General features: G+C 38.1%; 1 protein-coding gene across 1 annotated transcript in view; it reads right to left on the reverse strand.

The window, feature by feature from the left end:
* Positions 1 to 12805: 12805 nt before the first annotated feature.
* Positions 12806 to 27936, reverse strand: part of RNGTT (RNA guanylyltransferase and 5'-phosphatase) — a 161923-nt gene continuing 146792 nt past the window's right edge. Inside the window, exons 15-16 of the mRNA XM_053460652.1 lie at positions 14651 to 14774; positions 12806 to 13562 (exon numbers count right to left, since the gene is read on the reverse strand). Coding sequence (XP_053316627.1) covers positions 13399 to 13562; positions 14651 to 14774 — 288 coding nt within the window. The 3' untranslated portion in view covers positions 12806 to 13398. The remainder of the gene's footprint in view (positions 13563 to 14650; positions 14775 to 27936) is intronic.

The raw sequence follows: 27936 nt of genomic DNA on the forward strand, positions 1-27936 counted from the left end.
ATGTGATTGACACAGTTATAAAGAGGAACCTCCTTAGTGTCCAAGTTGATACAAACAGAATAGATGAGCCAAGAACGTAAACAAAATCCACCTCAAAACAATTATGCCCCTAAGAGCCAGGGAGAAGAAGAAAAAGCCTGTATAAATATATATAACATAATCTAAAAATACTAAGGAAAAAACAAAACAGAAGTAATGTAACAGGACTAAAAGGTAATCTACCCACTTGCATAGGATACTTGCATGACAAAACATCTATGACTCCTGACCAGATCATGTGGGGTGAGGTCCTTTTTACAGATGTAGGACAGACCACATGGAAAAGTGATCATATAGATAAATGACTCTGTGGTACACGTAATTCAAATTTTAATGCAGTATCTCTTGCCAAACAACCAAGGTGACGAAACTCAGTTGTATGGGGCCTATCATATCAATGGCTGTGATCCGAGTGTACCAATCAATCCTAAAGGTTGGCACCCTGTTAGTAGCAAAAAAAGTGGAGGAGATCATACAGCAGGCAGGGCGTTACCATTAGCCACAGTGTTCTAATTAAGCAGAAGTGGTCAGCAGAGAAGAGCATGAGACAGTGAACAAGAATGAGAGTGTGAATGTGGAAACTGTGTAACAAATTTCGTTCTCAAATTAAAAATGCCCCCTGATTTTCCTGAACTGAATGGACAGGGAACGTAATTGGCCTAAAATGAACTGAAGACTTTTTCCGAAATATTTTAGGCCCTTTTGCACTTGCCACTTACAAATGCCATGGGCTGTAAGGCACTTACATCGGGGGAACCGGGATGATTTGTCACATCAATCATAGGACCAAGTGGCTTTCTGATCCTCATGCAATCATTATGTTGACCTTTTAGATGACATCATATCCCTTTGGCCACAGAACCATTTGTATACCCATTGTGGTTCATCACCTGAAATAAGACCAGGCTGACGTAGATTTGTTAGAAAATGATGGCTCACCTCAGTTCAGTGGCTCTGGATGCGTGGGTGTTTAAAATTCAGGCCCACCTGGAGCAGGTGACTGTGGTGTGGAAAGCCTATAATGCACGAGGGGTCATATAGATTTCATGAGTGTCAGGAGCGTCTGTTCTTTAGAGGGGCTTGTTGTAAGTGGGCAGTGGTGGGAGCTGGTGCTAGGGTGCTACCCTTGTGGATGGTGTCCATAGATAGTGTCTTTTGGGTTGCCCTGGTGGTACACTGCTTCACTAGGAGCACCAGCATGTGATAGCCAACATGGATGAAAACAATTGCCCCCTGAGCAGACCTCCCAAGAGAAATTCTGATCTTATGTTGGACATATATTATATTTAATTGGTTATATGCTTTTCACTGTGTTTAATTAACCAATGTGGCATTAATAATGCCACTTATACCTCCATTTTGTTTTTTTGGAGGATCAGGAGGGATGTCAGACTTGATATTTCCGTGAATGATTTAACCTGTTGGGCAGGAGATGAGGGGTTCAGAGGTGGATCAGATGCAATGACATAACCATACCAGTAAGAGAGAGAAATGGTTGAGATTAATACAATCTGCCAAGTAAGTAGTCGGATGAAAGCATGAAGACCAGGGATGGATGTCTGGATAGTCCAGTGTAACTCTTATCTGTCCACTTATAAAGAGTCCACTTGGGATGATGCCACTTCAGCTACATTTCCAAGCAAGAGTATCATGTCAAATGTATCCATGTCATTTAATATTTTAGCAAACACATTTGAACACACTTAGGCATACATATTGTGGATCCCATCACACTATATGGCCATATATTGGTACGCCCATCACTATATCAAAGTACCCCAAGTTTGCCGAGACCTATCTAATTTTCCATGGCTATACTACTTACCCATGTGCTAAATCAGTGTGACTGCACTGTATTTTAAGCCAAACTTAAAAACCCAAACTGAAGCAACTTAAAGCCTTCTGTGGACTCCTTTAATGAGGCACCTGTGTGGCAGGAGGGGGTGCTCCACTCTAAGGTTTGGTTGGAAACCTGCAAATATACACAATACAAAAAAATACAAACTAGCGGAGTGAACAACCTAAGAATTATAAATGGCATTCACATTCATATTCCCAGGTTGCTACTAGAAAAATAATGACTAATAAGTACACAAAGCATGAATTCAGTGTGTGCACAGCAAATACCATTCAATAACACCCCACACTGCAGCTATAACAGCTTCCACTTTTGTGAGGTCAGGCACTGATGTTTACGAATGCCCAGCTCGCAATCTCCATTCCAGTTCATCCCAAAGGCGTTCGATGGGGTAAAGGTCAGGGCTCTGTGCAGGCCAGTGAAGTTCTTCCACACTCATCCAACTATGTCTTGAGGACTGCAAATTCTTGCAGTTACACTTACCACTTACTTACAAGTAAATTATGTTAAATGGAATCCTATGACTAGATATAGGGCCCTTGAAACCCCCATTAGGATCCTACTTTGTAATAATATGGTTAAAAATATTACTATTTGTTATTAGATTTCCACACCTTTTAATGACTTCACCTGCCATATAGATTAATGACCTTAATAAACATAACATGAAATCTCATTCAGTCTCTGTAGTGATGCAGTTGCCTGATTTATATACTTACTACAATGTTCACAAAATATTAATCTGTATATAGCAGAGGACACAATACTTTAACTGCATATTTTATACAGCAGCAGATAATTTGAGGTTGTCTTCCCACTGATAAATTTCTGTTTAACATGTTTCATAATACCCTAGACAATCAATGTAAATTAAATCTTAGTCTCAAATGGGAAGCCTGCTTATGTCACTCTGCATTTACCCATCTTTAATCGTTGAAATTGCTCCAATGATTAGCTTGACAAGAGCAAACCCTGACGTCAAATGAGAAAATTATATGGAGGTGACATGAGAGTCAACTTGCAGACTCCTGTGCTAATTTATTAATGTTATTACGCCTACTAAATTGACATCAAGTTGAGTTTTAACCTATTAGTAACTGAAATAAAAATAATTTTTTTTTTATTTTTGCTTAGTCCCATAAAAGCCAATAGGTGTTAAATTTGAACACATGACGCTGTATTTTCAAAGCTACATGGCTGCGCTTGAAGAAAAATTAATGCATGTTCTGCATGATGCAAACTATAATTACCTATTGCTAGTATGCTTCAAGGATCTGACAAAAAATAAATGCTTTTTATATTTAAGGATATAAGGAAAAGAAAACATTTTATAAAATAGGCTTTTGTCTAAGCGTATCTGGCTGTCACACATCAGTGACGCACCACACCTTGTCACTACCTAAACTCTTATTAATACCTCCTTTCATTCTTATAGAATGCAGTCTTGTGGCATGTTAGGCCCAACCAAATCCCATTGTCTTCTAGCACCCAGAATGTTAGAACAAAACAAAATCTTATTCAAAGTAACATTTCAAGCAAGTGATTATGTCTTATTATACTGCCATCTGCCTCATGTTATGTTGAATGGTTTAACCCTACAACTCCCCTGGAAAGGGGAAATATTTCAATCACAATACCTTATTTTTTGCCATTATCACTACATTTCTAAAGCCTCCTCTTAAATCATTGTTATCCATACCCACTGCATTTCTGAAAGACATGGGGGTGCTTTTCACATTCAATTTAATGGTGTCTAAGTACCCAGTACTAGTGGTGTCCGCCTAGGCTAGGGCAGCAGGCATGGGGAGGGTGGCAGCCCCTGGTCACTTTAAACGGAGCCATTTCTGTCTGTGACATTCACCGGCTGTGGGATGCGCACAGACAACCTTCGCTTCTGCCGGCACTTCCACCGGGGCTTCTATGGTGGAGCACCAGAAGGTCATGTAATGCTGGTTCTCTGTCATAGAAGCCCCCAGTGGAAGTGCTGGCAGCAGCAGAGGCTGCCAGAGAGGAGGATCCCGATCCCCTGCAGTGAGGTCTGATTAGAAGACAACCTCGAATATAAGAAGAGGGATATTTTTCAGAGCATTTGCTCTGAAAAAAACTCATCTTATAATGGAGCCTATACGGTATATTTCCAGGCACATATTACCGCTGTCCATGGTCCTGAGTAGCACACTACAATTGAAAATCTAGAGCTCTGTAAAGTAAAAGATTATTATTGTTATCACTGCTATTATTATTATTGCATTCTGAGCTGAGCTGGTGGGGAACATCCAGATGCAAGCCAAACTGGATTCTAGATAGAGTCCTAGGGTTTGCAAGGATCTGTAATTGGTACCCATAGCCTGAGTTATCTGGCATACTTTATCAATGGGCTGAGATGGGTAGAAATGTCACTGCATTCCGCTTGCATGCAAATGATAGCTGAGTGCACTTAATATGTTCACATAGGATTTCCAGGGGGTCTAATGAGGCACCCTGTGCATATGCACGTGTAATCCGCTTGCTTCTGGGGGAGGGGGAGGTGCAGGTGCATTTTTTTGTGCAGATAAAGAATGCTTTCATTGGCTTTTTGGTGCTGTAAACAACACTGTTAAACTTTTTAATACTAGTTTTTTTTGTCTTTTTACAAGCTTTATTTTTTTCAAAATTATTCAAATGAGGGTATCTCATTATTAAATATTTTTAAATTCACTATTAAATGGTAGGGTTAATTGATCCTTAAAATTGGGAGTGTTGACCACTTCCACCAGTACTAAATTGCCCATTAATCTCTATGTACCTTAACAAATGCCAATACCCATTTACTTAGACATCAGCCTGAGCTTCTCTTTAAACAGGGATGCATGAGCAGGGTCGAAGTGCCTCTTAAGAAATAAATTAACCTGGCGACCTTCATTTTTTTTGCCATTATACGTTCTGCCCTATTTGACCTTTCCACATGTCCAATAATAATCACATTGAAAACACAACGAAGCAAGTGCTCATAAATAGCTATTGTACACATTCACTGTATTCAGAAATGGAGAATACATGATGAATGATGTCTATAAAAAATGATAGGAAATAGAATGCTATGTTCCTCTGAAAAAGCAAGTGCAAAGCAGGAATTAACAAGCATGTATAAAATATGTCAGTTTTTTTGTAACAGATGGATCTTCTTCTAGATTTCTTGGGATCAATGTAATTTTTATTTTTTCTACGGAAAATATTTCCAAACCTCCAAAAATGTAAAAATAAAAATAAAAAAGAGAGAGAATAAAAATGCCAAGGCTATGGCAAATAACCTATAAATTGAACCTATAAGCTTTAAATAAGACATATGAAGCTGAATCAACGTGTTGATTGATGTCTAAGATGATGTCTCTATGTGAAATACATATACTCATGAAGCAATGTTTTCCAGGTCCTATCTTGTTTCAAATACTCTATATAAGACCTAATTGCAAAGTTGACATGTAAATTGACCTTCTGACATCAGTAGACGTATATATATTTGTATCCACAGTTTGAATCTGATGCCAAAGCTTTTTTATGACTGATTATAAAAGCTATTCAGCCGCTCACGGTTAATAATGAGCTCACTGCAGGTTTATTAGCACCAACATCTATAAAGATCACCAGCTTCTAAAATCAATAGATAAGTAGGAATTGATTTATTTGTAAAACATAAAGCCCAACTAGACAAATCCTTGATGAGCGTCAATGGGTAATCTAGAAATTAACTCGCTTCATTTCAACACAGTTCAGCAGAGGTGTTTTGATGAGCTGGCTGATAGTAGATAGTATTGAGAACTGGCAAAGTAGAACTGCCTAATCATGATAAATCCTCTGATTACTCAAAAAAATGTGTAGTTGCTTGATAAACTACGTTTACATATAATTTCTAGCATAACTTCATTCATAGTCTATGTGGCTGAAAGCCTCTTTAGTGCTCAATGAAAAAACATAAACTGCCGTGAAGGGTTCTGGTCCAGCCTTGTCTCTGTAGACCTGGGAAAACCTGATGGAAAAAGGGTAGAGAATAATAATTGGCCAATACTTAAAAGACCATTGGATATCACTTAAGATAAATGGGGAGCAGAATGACATGGGACATGGGGTATGCCACTGCAACATTACTCAACTAGTCCATTTTGCAACACATATGGCAAATCTTTCACTTTTAGTTGTTTGCACTAAATTATACATTACAGTTCTTTTAAATATGGCTATGTCTAGATATGTCAAGGTTATCCTAATAGCCACCATTCTATAGGCTTGAACCAGATATACCTGAACAATAGACTCTCACAAACCAGACATGAATGAAAAAAATAAAGTATCTTTTAATGGAAGGATCATATTTCAATATTTGACAATTAATAGTCATAGCATGCATGTTTTTACACATGGCCTTATTTTCCGACAGTTCCGTTTGTGCGCCATTGCCTTCACATAGAGAAATGTGCACTCTTAACCATGTTTAGGACGTTTTTTCTTACACTTAAAGGTCATTAGCTGACAGCATGGCCTTCCTCCAAAAGCACCAGTCAAGTTTATACCATTAATTATCACTTTTCCTTTCCACCCCAAGTCATGTCAATCTATTACCTGAGCCATGCTGTTTAGGCAATGTCTCCAGCAATTATTTGCATTTTAAAACTGCCTAGTTCTTTGATTACATCATACCAGAAAAAAAACATTCCTTTAATTCATTTGTAAAAATAAGTATGGAACAGCAGGATGTAAAGGATTTGGGCAACAGCATAATTATCTTAACATATGTAAATCTTAAACCAAAGTGTTTAATGTTGAAGTCTTTCTTAGATTCCTACTAATAAACAATCACAGCATGTGTGTGAAACTCGCACTGCAAAATGATTAAAGAGAAATTATTCCCAGATATATATTTTTAAAGTTGCACAGCTTGTTTCATAAATGCATTTGCAACTCTGTAATTGGTATTAATAAAATTAGCAAACTATAGGTGCTGGGGGGTTTTCTTCCTTTTCCTGCAGATTACACTCGATTTTGCTTTAGACATTTCATAGCTAGTTAGAAATAAGCAAGTCATTGTTTTGTTGTTAAGGGGATGGCAATGTACTTTTTGGGTTTTGCTTTGACAGTACTGACCAAAACACTGCTAAGAAGTTCTTTATGGGAAAAGGCAAACACCATATATCTCAAGGAACAATGTTTCTAAAATAGCACTTGTTTGACCAGTAGATTCTTTAATTCTTGAGCACTCTCATCTGCAGCCAGCTCCGCACAAACCTTTTGTCTCCAGTGACACACAGCTCTTTTCAGCCTCACTCAGCTGGAAGAAATTAATTCTTGTCCTTACTCTCATCTGTAGGATAGCACACCTTCCAAGTGTTCTCAGTTGCTGTATCTCGTGGCTGACCCACTGTCCACCACCTTTGTGGGCAATGGGGTCATGGACTGGACTGGAGGATCCAATCGCCCTGACTATCTCAAAGAGCTCCACAAAGAAACACAAATTTCACACATTCAACATGTTCCAAGATACAGCATCTATGAACCAGAACAGGATTCAAACATACATACAGTAGCACTGTTAGGTAGCAGCCGTATTGTAAAATCCATACAGACAATTTTTCACTCTTCCTTGCTGATTTCTCAAGAAATATTATATAATACTAATATACTGTATATATATATATATATATATATATATATATATATATATATATATATATATATATATATACAAATCTTTACTTATAGAAGGCAAAAATAATATTCTGTGTATTGTCAATTAATCTATTGATGTCTTATTCAATTCACTAACAAGACCGCATGCTAAAGACGTAAAAGATATTCACTTCTTCAGACACAGCTCCTGCCAGAGGAAAGCAGATCCTGGTGTGAAAGTTGCTTTGAAGGAATAAAATTGAATAATCACGCACTTTATTAAAAGTATTGCGAACCTTCACTATTGATAAAAAAATAGGTCCAGTATGCTCATTTGTTGAACAATAGACTAAATCTCGGTAGGTGGCACCTCTAATTGTTCATTTCCCATGTGGGTTATTCTAGAGAGAGGAAAGGCTTCAGATGTTTTATTCAGCCTTTGCAAAGTAGCTCACAGAGGATGCGGCAGAAGAATCCATTTTAATTTAATGAGCATTAGTACCTACAATGAGAGATCCTGTGCTTGGTACTGGATTCTTTTATTAGAATAAGAGTTCATATGGGCAAAAATAATTTAAAAAAATATAGGTTCATTAAACCTCCTCCTAAAACTGTCTTCTATTTACAACTAATTTTCTTTTAAAAAGACACTCCAACCATCATGTGCATGTTTTCCCCTTGCAAATGGATGGAAGGATCAGAATCTCCTTATGCATTTGCGCTAGACACTCTCTACACCCCCCCCCACTAGTTGGTACAAAGTACATATACTCAAAGACAGCACTATATTGTCAAAATTCTTGAGTGGAGGTCCATGGACAAATGCTCATTGCATGCAACTGCTTAAGGTGTTATTTTAGTGACTGCAGTTATTAGAGGTATCCCTCTTATCGATACTACTATTTTGTTTGGGGCTAACATTTTATATTGCTACATACTATTTTTTATGTATTTGTTTATATGCTTATCTTCGATCTTGCCTTGCTAGTCTTGCTGCCCTAGACTTTATTGCACGGCATTATTGTACCCTGTCATTATTCAATGCATTACTTGCTCTAGAAATCAGATAATATATTTAATTAAATGCCAGTGAGGTTTAGAACCAATTAGGCAAGCTAGTTTATGAATCTCCATTAATGAAAATAAAAATGTTTTACGGTATGCTCAGAAAAATAGCAGCCTACTGCAATGAATCATTTTAGTAAATGTGCCTATGTAACCATTTCAAAATTAGATCTTGCACTGGCATTTGAATAGAAGAGGATATAACGTGCACAATCGCTATGGGTGCCTAAAGCTAGAAGACTGTTATTGGCCAGTGTTTTACCCTGCTCGTAAACCACTCTTGAGATTGGGGACAGACAAGTTATGAAAGCTAAAAACGTCTCTACACTTTCCCTATGCCACCCCACTATCAGCACTAACTTTACATATCCAAGCTTTGCATATACCCAAGTGGCAACAGAGAGGATTAACACAGCATATTTATTGAGCAAAGGAATATACAATTGTTTCTGTCTGAAAATTACATATGGGATAAACCAGTGTGATTACTTTCTGACCCCAGGCTTGGGGACCCAGAGTCTGCAGGCAAAGGTATGACCAATAGGTTGATCAATTATGGGAAAATGCACCATTTTGCCCAAAGAGTGTATCTGTGTGTTATAATATGCTGTTGGGAGGTGATGATCCCACCATAGGTTCCCCCATGATAAAATACATGGAAGTGTGGGAAAAGGAATTGCAGGTGGTGGGGTGATTGGTTGAATTGGTTGAGGTTTGGTGGGAATGCCACACTGTTCTAACCAAAGAAAAGTTATTATGAGGTAGTTTCTGGACCCACAACATTTAGCTAAAATGTTTCAGGGGACAAGTAACCTTTGCTGGAGAAACTGCTCGGGAGCGGGTACAATCAAACATATACAATGCCCTTCACAAATATTGGCACCCTTGCTATATATGAGCAAAGAAGGCTATGAAACATGGTCTTCATTGTTCTTCAATAAATAAACAAAAATACTCTGCTCTTGTGTGTTATCAAACAATTGGAAACACAATCCAGGTTTATAAAAAAACATTTAAAAAATGAAATACTGTATATGTGTGGCACAATCGTCAATACTTTGTGCTACCTTCCTTTGCCAAGATGACAGCTCCTCCTTTTATGCCTTATGAGGTTGGAGAATACATGGCGAGGCATCTGAGACCATTCCAACATACAGAATCTCTCCAGATACTTCAAATTTCCAGGTTGACGCTGGTGGCATCAGTTCACCCCACAGGTTTTCTATATGGTCCAAGTCAGGGGAACAGGATGGCCATGGTAGGACCTTACTTTTATGTTTAGTAAACCATTAATGTGTTGATTTTGATGTACAGTATGTTTTGGATCATCGTTCTGCTGGAAGATCCAACCACAGCACATTTTTATCTTTCTGGTAGAGGCAGTCAGGTGTTCATTTAATATAAGTTGAAATCTGATACACTCCACGATGTCATGTATCCTAACAAACCAATATTACCAAAAAAAAGAAGAGTATATTGATCACATGATGTGTAGTTTACACAGCCACTAGTTTCCATGGCTATTGCTCCAGATTTATAACTACTAAATTGCTCTTTACAAACATGACTCATTTAGAATTTAACGGATACCATTGTGAACAAAAAATCTTTGTTGGTGTAATTGCCTAGTAGTTTACTTGAGTAACCTGACCAGTGTCAACTTTGATCTTACTTCATTGCTTTTCTGCTGTAGGGCTTTATACAGGAGTTGATGTGTCAATGACTAACTCGTTGCAACGCGTTTCATAGAGATATTGATGATTAGCCTTGGGCTTTCTATGTTTACTATAATGTAGTCAGGCGTTTCAAAGGATTTTACTTGTAACAGAATAAGAAAATATAAAGCGATATACTCCAGTACTTTGTAACAAAACATAGAGTAAATTGAGATTTTACAAAGTTTCACATGGATATTAATCTCAAGAATATTTTGCTTAAATTTAGGTTTTGCTTCAATTTGCATAGCATTATAGCAAAAAAAAAAAGATTTTACAACTGTATCTCATTATAAGCATGTGTTAATATCAATTTTCTATATACTACTTTTTACCAGGAAGGTGAAGAAAATGTATTTGTGCCATACCCGGGGATACTTTATGTGGAGGTCTTTAGGGCAGTTACAGTAAAAATGTTATGGCCCTCAACATCAAACATGCCCTGTGCATTATTCACAGTTTATGACTAGCCAGTGAAGACAATGTGTTGTTAACTTTCATATAGTTTCTGGTTTTTAACTTAACAGAGCAAGTTTGTTTGTTTGTACAGAGAATCCCTTACCTAACAAATGGAGCAGAATTCATATTGCTTCTGTTGATGATCAGCAACAGTGAAAGGTTCCTCGCTAAATGCCTTCCAAACTTTACAATGTCAGGGGTATATCCTTCATTTTTATGATGGCAGATCTACTACAAGATGTACTAATGGCAGTTTTATCATAGAGGAGATGTACAGTTGCTAAAGGCAACTCTACGTGTTTATGGCTATATAGAGAACCATTCTGTAAATCAATACAAATGGCCTGAAAAGCTGTAAATTATAAGATGCAACCTCAGTACTTAAGAAAGTTTAAGGGTGTCTTGCAACAGAAGTATATTTTACTGTTTATATTTTAATTGATCTGCTACCTGAAAGTCTCTGTATATTAAACCACAACTCCCATTATCCAGCACATAAGCAATGAAGGTTTAAAACAGCTAGATATTGGTTATTAATGCATAGAGCATCTATTTTAGTTCTATGGGGGTATAAAACATTATCATTATATCAACCAAACTTCCATCTCATCAGCTGGTAAATTTGCACCAAAACAACCTTTAAATAGATAACTAAATCTGCCCAATTTCCTTAGTTATGGCACTTAAACGTTTCTTCTTTAGAAAGCATAGTCTATCTTTAGTACTCAAATTTGCTGTTGTTGCCCCTCTTTCCTAGGCTCTCATTCCATTTGGTGAGCACGAGCGTACTGTATACCTACCAACAGTCCTGGTTTTCATGGGACAGTGCAAAATTTGGGTGCTGTCCTAAGTAGCTGCCCCACTGGTCGGTCTGCTTTATGTACAAATTAGGTGTACATTTTTCTTTTTCTTGGTATTTGAGTTTAAGATGTTTTATTTTTGCTATTATAGGGATGTAGAAAAATAGATGTTTTTGATATTTGTTTATTTTGCAGGCAAACATAACCAGAACAAAGCACTCACTCAATCAATGGCAGTGAGGTTCAATTCAATTCTAATTTGCCCAAAACATAAGTAGCTGCTTCATCTGATTATATAATAGTGCAGCCACTACATACATTCTCTGGATGCTAAGCACTGGGACCAAATCACACAGTGTGAGAAAGCGGTGCAACGTAAGGCAAAAGGGCTGTTTTTCGTAGAACAATGTAAGACCGCTCTGGTAAAGGCTAGCGTTGCCAAAAGGGTTGTTTCCTCCAGAACGCACATACATTTCATGTGTTGCAGGGGTTTATACGTACACAGATGGCAATCCATTATATTATATATTATACAAGATATCTGGTATGTGTAATTAACCATTTCACATCTGTTAGCTTACACTGTTCATCCAGCTCAGACCTTTCCCCATGCAGGTCAGCATCTTAGAATTGTAACTGCAGAGACATGGGAACCTTGAGATCTGTCCCGTCCTTTCATTAAGAAGAAGGTTAATTCTGTTTGTGCGCTCTACTAAATACTATATGGATGTTGTGCTAAGCTGGCACAGCCTCCACAGACTGCTTTAAAAGGTGAGCACAAAGATATGAGCTCATATCCCGGAGCTCTGGAGTGAGGAAAGTGCCGTGGGGGAGCAAGTGAGGGTACGGCTTCTGTTTGTTATTAATGACCACCTTTGGACCACAGTGATTGCATGTGCAGCCATCCAATGTGTATTATTGCTAAAAGTAAAACTGATCATGATAACTGTAAGAGTCATTAAATGTAATTTCTTGATGCAGGAATCTGGGCATTAGCCACATTGTGAAGTAGTGACGTTTCCGTCAACGAACAAAGGACAATATAGGTTCATATTGAATTATGGCATTAACCAACGGCATAAAGCTGTGAATTACATTTTTGTTTTGTAGGTTACCTTTTAATGGCAGCACAAATTTAAGTCACCATCGCCAAAAAATATGGTTACACCAGAGATTTAGGTATCTGATCTGTAAACATAAACTAAGGAAATTATGCAAAGTACAAAAAATAAAGTTTCATTTTTTAATATGTCAAAATACGAAGCAAGATTTAAAAGGAGCCTACCTAGACAATGATGTTTCATACTTTACAGTTCAAACAATATTTATAGCAGTTACTTGTTGTTCAAACAAATATTAAGAAAAAAACATTTTAAATTAAAGCTATGACACAGAGTTATGACATCAGTTAAATAAAAAAAAATACTTTGAGAAAAATGTAATTCATATGCTCTTCAGCTTTTTAAGGATCATGTTGTAAAAGCGATGTTGTCCAAAGTATCCATATATGTACAAAAGTTAAGTTTTAAAGGTGGTTGTACTTTATTTTGTACTATATTCCAAAGTATCCAAACCTAATGCTTTATGCATAGCTATCACACTCCCATATATGTTCCAAGGTAGGAGAAAATCATCTCGATGACAGTTTGAGGCAAAAATAATCTTTGTACTTAAGCTAAAATATTAGCTATTTGCACACAAAAAAAGTCTTAAAAAACAAAATGAAAAGGAAAAACATCTTATTGTAAACTTCATATGGAACATGCTTTTCAAATGTCGCTGTTTTTCGGATGGGGGATGATGCCTCTGAAATGTGGAATTTTCAATTAAGAACACGGGGCATTTTAGGGGGAGGTGGTGGCATGAGCTTTGCATCAGAATCCGATGGATGTTTCCGATCTTGGCCTTGAACTCCTGAAGTACATCTGTCAATTAACTCAAACAGGATGTCCTTGGTTACTGGATGTTGGATGCTATTACACACCGCTGAAGGAAAAACAAAAAGAGTAAAATCAGGAATGTGTGTGAGTGTATTTAAAATTCACCTTACAGCTCATTAAGATGATTGCATTAGTTTCACAATTATTTTTGTAAATAAAACGTAATTAAAAGTCATTAAAAAATATAATTGTTTTTAAAATAATTAAAATTCCTTTAGTTGTGTTAAACCGGAATAACAAAGTTTAGTAACTTTCTGTCATTTATCCTATAACATGACACAACAAAGCAAAAAAAAACCAAAAACTAATTAACAGCACCCCAAGAATACATATAAGTTATTTAAAAAATGATGTTCTAGCCATAGAGGAACTAATCCTTAGCTTTTCTAATGAAGATAAACCTTCCTGTGCTTCCCAGCAATACATGGCTAACATATTCACCAATGCATACAGTGTAGAAATAAGTCCTTTTGTGAACACCGTTTTGTGTGAAAAAATGTTTGCAACATTAAATTGTCTGTACCAGGACAAAAACGATTTTGCCATGACAGTATGTATTAAACAAGCCTGGAAATGAATTTACGTAATCTGTTTTCTAAAAAACCTAAACGTTATTATCAATCCATTTCTCTTATTTTCACATTTACGTAAAGAGATAATATCCAGGATTCTACATAAGGAGCTAGAGAGTTAACCTGCTCTATAACAAAACTGGTAGTTGAAGAAACAAATCCTGTTGCTTCAAGAGTTCTCATTAGAAGATAACCGTCAACAGATAACTATGTCATCAGAGAGGCTTACTCCTAGACTTGAACCATGGATGGAAATAGTTTCAGTGAAATCAAGCATTTATAAAGCGCGATTCATTTTATAGCACGTTTGCAAGGAAATAACACGGTATGTTAGACACTATAAACGGCATGATGTTATTTCCCTATAAACCTGTTACAAAAACGGATAACGCTTTACAAAAGTTTGCCAGATTACATTATGAAATAGGTAGCAAAAGAATCCTGGATATATAGATGTTTGAGAATGTGTGGCTGTTAATCGAGTTAAAAGCACTTTTCCTGTATTCTCTGTGTGACAGGATAATAGTTAAAAATATAATTTCGTACATAATGCTGTACATACCCAGAGCAGTGTCGTAGGAATTTGGAAAGCTTTTGTCAATTCTCTGCCGCATGAAGACCCAGGAATTGTTCTCAAACTTGCATTCAATTATTTTGTTGTCATATTGTTTTAAGTCCTTTGTCACCTTGAAAAGAACGATGGAAATAATAAAGGCCGCGACGTTTACAAACATAATGTAAAATACATAATTTGGCATAAATGTTAATGCTGCAATACAGAGTGATAATCCAAATTTCTGTATGCACGCAGAAGCCTGCATTCTGAAGGATTTATCAATGCATTTCTGATCACCATTACAATAAGCGCACATTAATCAAAATTTGGAGAAAAGGCACAGAGAATTTAGTTCCCAAAGTATCAACACACTGCAAAGTATAGCTGGCAAGTACACTTTTTTTTTCTTGTGGACTCATGCTTTAATGAGATTTCCCATGGTATTGCGCTCATGGTACCAAAATAGAAGTAAATTATGCAGTTGCTCTATCTGACCACAGCAATTAATCAGTATTATTAACTATGTACTTCCTTGGCCCGGTGATTAGCAATATGCGAGAGCAACCCATTCACAAAGAAAATAGCTGCTAGTGCACTGAACCAAATAAATCTTCATTTAAAAAAACAGCTAATCATAACCTGTAAAAAGCCCATGTTGTAGCAATTAGTTTATTATAGGGAGAAAAATCACGATGCGCATTAGACATCCGTTCCACTCCTGCTCCTACCACAATAATTGAAATTTGCCTCTTGCCAAAGGTTCTACATATCTTACCGTTTTGGAAGCATGGCTATGTTATTTTCTGCCTTTAGAGAAGCTAATTCGTAAACTGGATTAACCGGATTGCAAGGGACTCGTATAAGGGCAATAATACCCCTCTGAAGTGCATCAGTGTTCTGCTTTCAGTTTCACTGCTGGTTTTATCATCATCTGTACCTTAAAATTATTTCACATTAATACATATGTAAAAAAAAAAAAAAAACCCTCAATCTTTAAATATATTTGGTCACCAACGTTAATACTAAAACCTCACAGAATCTGATAACGCTGCACGTAATGAAGGGCAAAGGACAGTGACGATCTAGAGCAGAAAAGGCTGAGCTGGCCTTTTATAATTAATTCTAGACATCTCACTGGTGTCTGCACTTCAATGTGTATAATGTTATTGGCGAGCTGAAATGTACAACCCAGCAAAATCTCTATTTATTGAATATCCCCTATATAACGCTAGATTAAAAGTATATATACATATATATATATATATATATATATATATATATACACACACACACATATATATTTACTATAAACTGTGTATACTGTTTGCTATTGGTTAAGAAACTGCCAACACTATAACATTTGACATAGGTTTTCTCATGCTAATGTATAGGCTGACTTACTGCACATCACTTCTTATACGTGCATTTTTATAACAGGTAATCCATTTTCCAATACAGAGAGACATCCGCAAATATGATCACACAGCTTTGAGAATGGGATTATGCGCTGCCACATCCGTCAGAGGTATTACATCCTGCCATTTATCTCAGGCAATTAACATCCAGGCAGTTGGGAGCAGCTGGACTAACACAGGTAGAAAAATACTACTCATGAAAGCGAAAATTTAAACAACCAAGGGGATTATGATTACTGAAGACAAAGGAAAGTGGACATGAGGGCAGGCTGACACTTTGAAGTACTAATGTGATCAATCTTGGTTATAAATCGAGCACCATATTTTGATTGGCAGATTTCATTGTGGCTTGGGGGGGGCACTGTACATAAAAGCATCAGATAAGATTGCAACATGAAGATACACAAGCCTCAATTCACCGTTAAGAATTAGTAGTGCTGTATCATATAAATAATAATCAACTACCAACAGAATGAGATATTATACGTACACCCACCATTCCAAAATGTACCTCCCTAGTGTTACCCCCCCCCGCACACAAAAAAAAAAATAGGAATTCAAAACATCTCAACTAAATATGATCTCTTCTAGGACTACATGGAGAATAAAATAAGATACAAAGAAAAAAACATGATTCTAGCTTGGACTGCTTGTATGCATCTCAAACTTGGAAATACTCCCAGTATTTGAATGCTTTCATATGCGGCTCATTTGCCAAGTCCTATCAATTAAGTGAGAAAATCATGGATTGAAGAAAAGCATAGCATTTAACACTAGATGCTAGGGAGGTGGTTGACACATTATATCATGTGTAATCGGTGCCTTCTATAACTCTCTTCTCATTCTTACAAATATCTTTAACCATGTTCAGTGATGGCAAGGGTAGCACAGCAAAGAGCGTGTCTGGCAGAATAGCACTGAAAATGCATCATGTGCTGCTTCTGCCTCCATTTGTAGAACATTGGATAAATATTCTAAGAACAATATATTCCTTTTCTATGCCAAATCATGAAATTATGCTTTAATTTAGAAGAATACGTGATTTCTTTCAAAAAAGGATCTATGTTTCTTTTGAAGCACAATTATCTAACAGCTGTTGAAACATCATAACATTTGAATGGTTTTAAAGTACACAATGCATCTATCACACCTAACACCTATCAGACTTCATTCTTTCACATCTATCACACAAGACACCTCACTCCCATCACAACTATTACACAATACACCTCACTCCGTCACTCCCATCACAACTCACTCCCATCACAACTATTACACAAATCCCCTCACAACCATCACATCTCACTCACGTCACATCTATCAAACAAAACACCTAATTCCCTCACACTCATCACACAAAACCCCTCACATCTATCACAAATAACTCCTAGCACACAAAATACAGCACTCAATCACATCTAATGCACAACCCCCCCCCCACTCCGGCACACATAACTCTATATGATGCAGCACTTAGCTGGGGATATTTTAAGAGGCACCCTTGGTGGAACAGCACCTTTAAGTTGCAACCCTTTGCTTTACATTGCTTAAAAACATGAATAAAGGAACAACATTGTTTGAAATCTGAAAACACTATAATGTGTAAATATATTTTTTAAGCAACAAATAACACTGATTGTGAATACTGCATGAGCGTCCACAAAGACTCACTACTGTTTTGTTGCTGGCAAATGGCTCTTTGACATTCAGAGAGACTCAGCTCTCCTTTTTTTTTTTTTAAATACTGTTTACTGACAAATCCTTCAAAAAATGAATGACACCTGGGTATTGTTAGTATTTGTAAAGTGCTTGGGAACAGCGTGTTACCTCTAAACAAGAGAGATTTGTCACCACAAACAAAATATATTTTCAGTAAAGAAACCAAACACCTGTCTTCCAATATATACATATATATATATATATATATATATATATATATATATGCATCGATAACATACAATTCAGAGGCAATATTACAATTAATAGGACTCTGACGATGAGACAGCAAAAAGTTGTGTGTGGGATCAGGAAACAGATCATGTTTAAAAAGGTAATACACTGCTCCAAAAATTAAAGGGAACACTAAGATTACACATCCTAGATCTGAATGAATGAACTAATCGTATGACATACTTTCGTCTTTACATAGTTGAATGTGCTGACAACAACATCACACAAAAAATCTCAATGGAAATCAAATTTATCAACCCATGGAGGTCTGGATATGGAGTCACACTCAAAATCAAAATGGAAATCCACACTACAGGCTGATCCAACTTTGATGTAATGTCCTTAAAACAAGTCACAATGAGGCTCAGTAGTGTGTGTGGCCTCCGCGTGCCCGTATGACCTCCCTACAACGCCTGGGCATGCTCCTGATGAGGTTGCGGATGGTCTCCTGAGGGATGTCCTCCCAGACCTGGACTAAAGCATCCGCCAACTAGAAAGGGTGCAGAGGCGGGCTACAAAATTAATAAAAGAAATGGAGCACTATAGTAATGAAGAAAGGTTAACTAATTTAAATCTGTTTACTTTAGAAAAACGTCGCCTCAGAGGGGATATGATAACGTTATATAAATATATTTGGGGCCAATACAAACCATTGTGTGGAAATCTGTTCATAAACAGGACTATGCATAGGACACGTGGTCATGCGTTCAGACTGGAAGAAAGGAGATTTAGACTAAAGCAGAGGAAAGGGTTTTTTACAGTAAGGACAATAAGGATGTGGAATTCTCTGCCTGCAGAGGTAGTTTTATTGGAGTCTGTACAGACGTTTAAACTGCAACTGGATGGACACCTGGAAAAACATAATATTCAGGGATCTAATTTTTAAATTATGGGGAAACAGCTTATTGATCCAAGGAGAAATCTGACTGCCATTTTGGGATCAAGAAGGAATTTTTTTCCCTGGTTAGTGCAAAATTGGAAAGAGCGAAGCCGGGGGTTTTTTTTTGCCTTCTTTTGGATCAACAGCAACAAATTAACAGATATAGGAAAGGCTGAACTTGATGGAGGCATGTCTTTTTTTCAGCCTATATAACTATGTAACTCCTGGACAGTCTGTGGTGCAACGTGGCGTTGGTGGATGGAGCGAGACATGATGTCCCAGATGTGCTCAATCGGATTCAGGTCTGGGGAACGGGCGGGCCAGTCCATGGCATCAATGCCTTCCTCTTGCAGGAACTGCTGACACACTCCAGCCACATGAGGTCTAGCATTGTCTTGCATTAGGAGGAACCCAGGGCCAACCGCACCAGCATATGGTCTCACAAGGGGTCTGAGGATCTCATCTCGGTACCTAATGTCAGTCAGGCTACCTCTGGCAAGCACATGGAGAGCTGTGCGGCCCCCCCAAAGAAATGCCACCCCACACCATTACTGACCCACCTCCAAACCAGTCATGCTGGAGGATGTTGCAAGCAGCAGAAAGTTCTCCACGGCGTCACCAGACTCTGTCACGTCTGTCACATGTGCTCAGTGTGAACCTGCTTTCATCTGTGAAGAGCACAGGGCGCCAGTGGCGAATATGCCAATCCTGGTGTTCTCTGGCAAATGCCAAACGTCCTGCACGGTGTTGGGCTGTAAGCACAATCCCCACCTGTGGACGTCGGTCCCTCATACCACCCGCATGGAGTCTGTTTCTGACCGTCTGAGTGGACACATGCACATTTGTGGCCTGCTGGAGGTCATTTTGCAGGGCTCTGGCAGTGCTCCTCCTTGCACAAAGGCGGAGGTAGCGGTCCTGCTGCTGGGTTGTTGCTCTCCTACGGCCTCATGTACTCATGTACTGGCCTGTCTCCTGGTAGCGCCTCCATGCTCTGGACACTACGCTGACAGACACAGCAAACCTTCTTGCCACAGCTCGCACTGATGTGCCATCCTGGATGAGCTGCACTACCTGAGCCACTTGTGTGGGTTGCAGACTCCGTCTCATGCTACCACTAGAGTGAAAGCACCGCCAGCATTCAAAAGTGACCAAAACATCAGCCAGGAAGCATAGGAACTGAGAAGTGGTCTGTGGTCACCACCTGCAGAACCACTCCTTTATTGGGGGTGTCTTGCTAATTGCCTATAATTTCCACCTGTTGTCTGTTCCATTTGCACAACAGCATGTGAAATTGATTGTCCATCAGTGTTGCTTCCTGAGTGGACAGTGTGATTTCACAGAAGTGTGATTGACTTCGAGTTACATTGTGTTGTTTAAGTGTTTCCTTTATTATTTTGAGCAGTGTATTATTACTTATTGTTTTATATAGCACCATCAAATTCCGTAGCGCGGTACAATGGGTGGACAGGACATAACAAGTAGTATGTATGTACAGAGACAACAGGTGAGGAGGGCCCTGCTCAAACAAGCTTAATATCATTGGTAACAGTAATATCTTCTAATATCTTATAAAGCGGGAACATCACTGTCTGAGAAGCCCAGTCCCCACAATACACAGAAGCACAAGCCTGCAAGTAGGTGTACATGACCCTGTGTGCATGCATGGTAAATACAGTGTACACACGCACACAAATGTTACCTTGCATTCAACACCACACAATACAAGCCTAACGGCAATATGTAGCACAGCATCAATTTACTGCTACTAAGAAGCAGCAAAAGAGTGAGCAAGTGGAACCCCTGCTACTCTCCGGATAAACTGCGATAATTGCGGTATGTTTTCGTTCACAAGAGACTGATTATTTCCCCCCATTTGCATGCAATGAATACACTAAGTTAAACATTTGTGTTATTAGATATTCTGCAGAAGAACTCACAACATACCTCTCTTTAGTAAATCACACTGGAGACGGCAGGCAACAGGAGTATTGTTCTTGGCAGATGTTTACAGAGGGATTTTTCTATTTTGTTTGAATATGGATATTTTACCTGCAGAGTATGGGCACTGCAGTTTAAAGAAGCAAGCAGACCCTCTTAAATCTACGGTACAGAGAATACAATCACACTGAGCCCCCAAACATTTTAATAAGGGATATGTTTATTTTAGGAGGTAAAAAGGGGGTTTTGCTACAGGGGCAGGTCTTCCCCAAGGCAATTCTTATAACAAAACGGTTTAGAAGTTTTTTTTAAAAAAAAATTCTACTGTTTCTATTATCATTATTATAGATTTTTGGGCTGTAAAACTCTGATACCCTCTCTCATACCCAGCAAACATTCTAGACAGCAGGGACATCAATAAAAGAAAGAAGAATCTGGCTCCCAAAGGCAGCATTGTCCTCGTAAACAAGGTCACTTGGAAGGTAGGTCATGAAATGCCAGGTCAATCTTGGGGGGGCTTTACATTGAAGCAAACAATTCATCATATTGTGCATTATACATTTACATCCCATCATATCATGTTATTGTACACTTCCATGCAAGCTTAATGCAAGCCTACTTGGAAACTCTACGCTTGAAAGCAGATAAGAACTACTCGGCCCATATAGCTTCCCCATTATTCTTGATGTAAAGACTAAAACCTTCATAGGTCATTGGCCTTTTATTTTATTCAGGATAGCCATATGCCTATGCCAAACGTGTTTAAATTAGCTTACAGTATTAAACTCTCATCACTTCTGCTGGGAGGCTGCTCTGCCTAACTCTCAGTAAAGTAAAACTTCCTTACATTACATCTAAGCTGCTGATCTTCTCGTTGTAGATCAGGTATGGAAAAACTTGGTTTGGATCTAGGAGTCAGCTAAATCCAACCACATGTGAATATGCTTGGAAACAAAAAATATGGGGGTTTCTGAGATACAAATAACTACATATTGTGATGCGACACACACATTAACAGTAACATCCTAACTCACCCATACTAACACACACACAGTAACATATTTCCACACATACTAACAGACAAAGTAAGATACATATACATAGCAACACAAGCTCTAACACACTTTTGTCTACCACTGCCTTTTTTGGCTCAGGAGTGGGTAGTCCACCAGCGACAACACCAATGCTGCTCCCTTGGGGTCCTCGCACACTGCTTGCGTCTGAGCACCAAGAAATTACATTAGATCCCTCCTTTGTGACTTAGGTCGCTGGGACTGAGGTTTGGTGGCACTGGCATAGAGCCTCCATTGCATCAGTCCTTTAAATGCTCCTAGTGATGTCAAAGCAGAATACATGATGTTTTTCTAATTCTATATTTGTAAATGTATGTTTGGGCAAAACAACTTGTCTGTCACCTGACAACTGCTAAAAATTCTCATTTCTTGATTCAAAGCGCATATAAAACAGTCATATTTGTGGAAAAACAAAATAATAAATGTTGCATCCTGTCAGAAATCTTTATTCAGTCTAATAATATTAATCGTAAGCGCTAATGACAGAAAGCACCAACGCACTGCAAAATAATAAAAATATATTTGAAGAAATAAAAAAAAAAGATGGAGGAGGCCTGTGTTACTTGGCTTACTTCCTGGAATTAGATCCAGAATAGTCAGCAACTGTGTAGGTTGGTAATTATACCGCGTAAGAATGTATCATTTCACACTCCTAAAAATATAAAAAATGTTCACTCTCGGAATCTTGAAGCGAACATTACACATCCAATCCGTATCAACCACATCTTAAAATCACTAGTCGATACTAAACTGGCCATGAGCCTGGCAATGGTGCCATGCGTACTGATATAGCTAGAAACTAAATATAGAAAGAAATGAAGTATGGGTCAAGTAATGCTATCGAAGCCTTCGGAAAGAGGCAAAGTCACACATTGCTCATGTACGAATTTATACCCAGTCATTACTCACATGATGACTGCATCGCAGAATAAAGTAACGATTGGCTTCTTCTAACATGCCAGCTGGTTATGATATACATTACATCAGTGCAAGTGGCTCGAAGTTTTGATGCACGTACTTTAATTACGCATAATGATGTTAAAAGAATAATTAACTATAGGCATATGATTAACTATTCCCACGAGACCATAGCTGAGCTGTGACTATAATGTACACCAAAAACGTATGGGAAGAACAGACCGTCAGCAGCGGACTAAATGAAACACTAATGTCTTGATTTAGAATGCTAATTAAGGTCTCATCCTGGCTTCCTTATTTGAACAATACACAGCATTTATAATTTACAGGGAATTATTATTATTATTATCTTTTATTTATATAGCGCCAACAGTTTACGCAGCGCTTAATACAATACATAAATTCAAGGGATATGACAAGACAAGAATTGACAGACTTAGACAAACCGATACATTTGGTGGAGAGAGCCCTGCTCGCAAGCTTACAATCTAGAGGGAAAATGGGGTGATAAACATAAGGCATAGAGAAAGGGTGAGGGGTATTGTGGGGGTATCAATGACAAGGATGTTCTAGCAGCTAAGATGGTATGCTTCTCTGAAGAAGTGGGTTTTTAGATGTTTCTTGAATGTCGGGAGGGAGGGTGAATTCTGAAGGTTCCTTGGGAGCAGATTCCAGAGATATGGGGCAGCTCGAGTGAAATCTTGTAGACGGGAAAAGGAAGAGGTGATGAGTGAGGAGGAGAGCCTTAGCCCATGGGAGGAACGTAGGGATCGAGTAGGAGAGTATTTGCTAATGAGGTCAGAAATGTACGGAGGAGCAGTATTGTGGATGGCCTTATATGTCAGTACCAGGATCTTAAATTTAATTCTAAAGGTAATTGGGAGCCAGTGGATGCAAACACATTACTTAGCAGCGAGCATAAAAATAAACACTGGTCCAATAAAAGGTATCACAAATTTTGATGGTGGAATGTGTACCTTGATTGAGTGTACCCCGCTCGTGTTCAGGTTTAGCTTATGTTTGGGGTTCATATTTAATTGTTACACGTGTGTATTTTAAGCAACAAGCAAGTAAATATTTAGGAGCCCAAAACAGTGCCTTTTGTATTTTAATACACGTTTAAATCCATCTTATTCTTTCAAACTACATGTTTGTATACAAGGTAATCCCCCATAAGTACATGGTTCAGGATCAAAACTGACTGTAACTAATGCTTCCGAGATATGTTCGGATAAATACAATTTAGGTAAATGTAGATATACAGCCAAACTGCCGAAATTGTACACCATGATTTTTAGAACAGAGGACACAGCAGTCAGTGAATGCTTTTGTCATGTACTGGCACCTTCTACATTTCATGTATGTGTATTAATAAAGGCATTTTTCTAATGTACTAAGAATTCACACAAATATATTACATTCAAGCAGCAAAGGCAGTAAAAACTAAGTTATAAAATGTTGCAAATGGGAGATCATTTCAATGGTTAATATCATCCATTTAAAGACAAAGTCAAATGGAAAAAGATTTCTTCTTCTTATAGTACTGTGTACAGCAATGTAGGTTATTATTGAAGGAGAAAATGGATTTCTCTCATTCTGTTCCAATGAACTTCCTTTATCTGCAGACCTGGAAGCTGCCATTGTTGTGAATGCTCAAACACCATACTGGGCTGATTCTGTAAGGCAATGCTAATGAAGTCCATTCCTCCATAGACTTTTATTATATGAGTCTCCAGCTGGGTGATTACGACTGAGACGTTCTATTGTTTACCACAGGTAGTATGACAAGGTGTGAGGGTGTTTGTTCAGTAGACTGGGCTACAATTACAGAGCTAGAACATATATCAATGGCTAATACAGCTGCCTGAGAACATTATTGAAAAACTAGAACTGTTTTAAGAGAGGAACACAATATTTTTGAAAACTTACCGTATTTGCCCGATTATAAGATGACCCTGATTATAAGACGACCCCCCAACATCAGAATATTAATTTAGGAAAAAAAGAAAAAGCCTTAATATAAGACTACCATAAAAGGAAAAAAACTGTTACTAGTAAATAATAATGAAAACTGATTGAGAAAAAAAAATTGTTTTTATTTCCTTTTATTTGCCAACCTGCCCCCAGAAATGCCTTATACCCCCTATATGCCACTCTGCCTCCCTGATATGCCTTATACCCTCCTATATGCCCCTCTGCCCCATGATATGCCTTTTAATCCATATATGCCACTCTGCCTCCAGAAATGCCTTATACCCCCTATATGGCACTCTGCCTCCAGAAATGCCCCTCTGGCATATAGGGGGTTAAAAGGCATATCATGGGACAGAGTGGCATATAGGGTGGTATAAGGCATATAAGGGAGGCAGAGTGGCATATAGAGGGGTATAAGGCATTACTGAAGGCAGCGTGGCATAACGGGGTTAAAAAGCATATCATGGGGCACTCTGCCTCCAGAAAAGCCTAATGCCCCCCCATATAACACCCACCCCGACTTACCAGTGCTTCCGGAAGGTCATGTGACGCCGGTGCTCCGTCATAGAAGCCCCAGCGGAAGTGCCAGCAGCAGCGGAGGCTGTCTACATGCATCGCGTAGACCTTCGCCGGCTGCCAGAGAAGAGAATTCCCCGCAGCGCTGCAAGACAGCCTCCGCTGCTGCCCGCACTTTCACCGGCGCTCTGTGATAGAAGCCCCGGTGGAAGTGCCTGCAGCAGCTGAGGTTACCAGACAGGAGGATACAGGTCCCCTGCAGCGCTGCGGGGGATCTGGATCTTAGTCTCATTTGAGGTCTGATTAGAAGACGACCCTGATAAGAAGACGAGGGGTATTTTTCAGAGACCTTTTTTCTGAAAAAACCTTGTCTTATAATCGAGCAAATACAGTATTTTTTATCTGATACTAGTAATGATAAAATGGTGGGTGTCCCCCTTTAAGTCTAACAGAGTACTACAAATGAAAACAAAGATATGAAATCAAACCAATTTGTGTTTCATCCATTAAATAATATGCTCCAACACCAACTACCGAATTGTAGACATACGTGTAGTTTGATGCTCTGGCACTACCGAGTTTAATGACTGAAGATCACTCACATAGGTGGCATGAAAAGCTTTTGTACTGAAAACCAAAGCCTTTCCACTTCATCAACAAACATGACACTTAGGTGATAAAAAAAGAAAGTTTAAGTAAAAAGTTTTATGGTTTTTTTAAGCTAAATCAGCTTAAAAGGTCATCTTAAACTGACTGCAAAATTGACATTTTAAATGGATTAAGTACAGACTAAATTATAAACTTAGTGATTTTTCTTCCAGACAACCGTATTCAAAATGCATTAAACAGAACACACAGTGAACATTCGCAAAGATGATTTGTCACCAAAGATCAATTCTATATTAAAAAAACAGAACATAGCAAATGGGGTGTGTTAGAAAGTACTTTAAAACTCTAGTTAGGATGTTTATAATTAGCCCATTTTCTCTGACTTCCATTGGCATTTCTTTGGTTCGTGGGCTCTTATGAAACACTAATTACAGTCTCTCCTAAAATACGTCTTGGAGGGATGTACACTCACATTATTTACTTACTAAGGTCTCTCTAATGTAGAAGGTTACAGAGCAGCGCTTCTCAATCTTTTTCTTCCCAAGTACTATTCGTAAAAGACTTTTCAGCCATGCCTCTTAGTAACACAGGTTTTCCTATAACTATCATAAATAATTAGTAAAATCTGAGGCTTTTCTCATCCACTCAGCTTTATACTGCATCCTGACCTCCTGACATGCACTGTTTACAGAGCAACCAGTACAATGCTCTTGCAGATGGTTGATCTGGTATCCAATTTGTACCAGATTCACTATTTACACATAACTCCTGATATATCCTAAGGCAGGATAATGAATCCATTTGCTTCTTTTACTATTGTTACTAACTTATTTGTTTTAAACATAATACAACCAAATCCACTTGCATTTTTTAAATTAATTTAAATACATAACACATTTTGAAGACACTCTATTTCAAGTTAGGTATTTTATGATGCCAAACATATTAATTCCGCTATCATGACAATTCCCCACGCATTATCAGAAATCTAAGGGGGTTACAAAGTTCAGGGTTGCTCTTCAGAGATCAAGAAATCTTGTAAAGTGGATGTTATGTGGTCTTGCAGACAAAAGCAAATTTAGTAGAAATCTCCTAGCCCGCTTCCAAGCCCAAATGATTAAATTGCAAGTGTTCTAACCTCTAACCTAAAGTCCAGAGCTGTTTTGAAATGTTTACCATTTGTTTGATAAAGCATGATTCTTTTTTTCTATGTTTCTTTCAGGGCAAGTCTTGCCGTTCTTTTGAAACCATAGAAATACATAAATAACAATTATTAGCACTAACATGTAACAAACCTATGCTAAAATAGGGAAAAAAAAGTCTTGTCTTTCAATTTTTGCAAGCTCCCTGATTAACCCTGTCATGGCTGAGCTGTATGACCGCTTCATGTAGAAAGTGTATTTTGTTTTAGAATAAAACAAATATATAAAAAAAAAAATAGTCAAGGACATACAAAAAATACATTGTAGTCAATACACTATGCATACGTTAGGGAGAGAGCATAAATGTTTATAAACAAGGCATGATTGATGATTGGTGATATATTTTGATAGGGTTGTCTTAGGCCTGACCGAGAGCAATGCCTCAACCTACCCTCATCGCTTATCACTGCACAGGGATAACACATATCTGGCTTTCTGTAATTGTAACATGCATCTTTCAGAGGTTTACTTAATGAAAAATAGTTCAACTTTGTTAAATTTAGAGAAGGTCACAAGAGCTTTTTTTGTGTGGAATGCTATACCACCTGAGAACTGAACAGCCTTTATTACACAATACTTGAAAGCAGGTGCGACAGCCCTTTGCCTTCAAAACAGCAACAGCATTCTTCTAGGTAAACATGCACACAGATTATTTTTTTTTAGGAACTCAGCAGGTAGGTTGTTCCAAACATCTTAGAGAACTAACCACAGTTTTTCTGTGGATTTAGACAGCATTAGTTGCTTCTCTCGCTTCATGTAATCCCAGACAGACTCAATGTTGAGATCAGGCCTCTGTGTCCCTTCACTTTCCTGCTCA

The sequence above is a fragment of the Spea bombifrons genome, chromosome 3, assembly GCF_027358695.1.
Source record: "Spea bombifrons isolate aSpeBom1 chromosome 3, aSpeBom1.2.pri, whole genome shotgun sequence".
Classification (NCBI taxonomy): Eukaryota; Metazoa; Chordata; class Amphibia; order Anura; family Pelobatidae; genus Spea; species Spea bombifrons.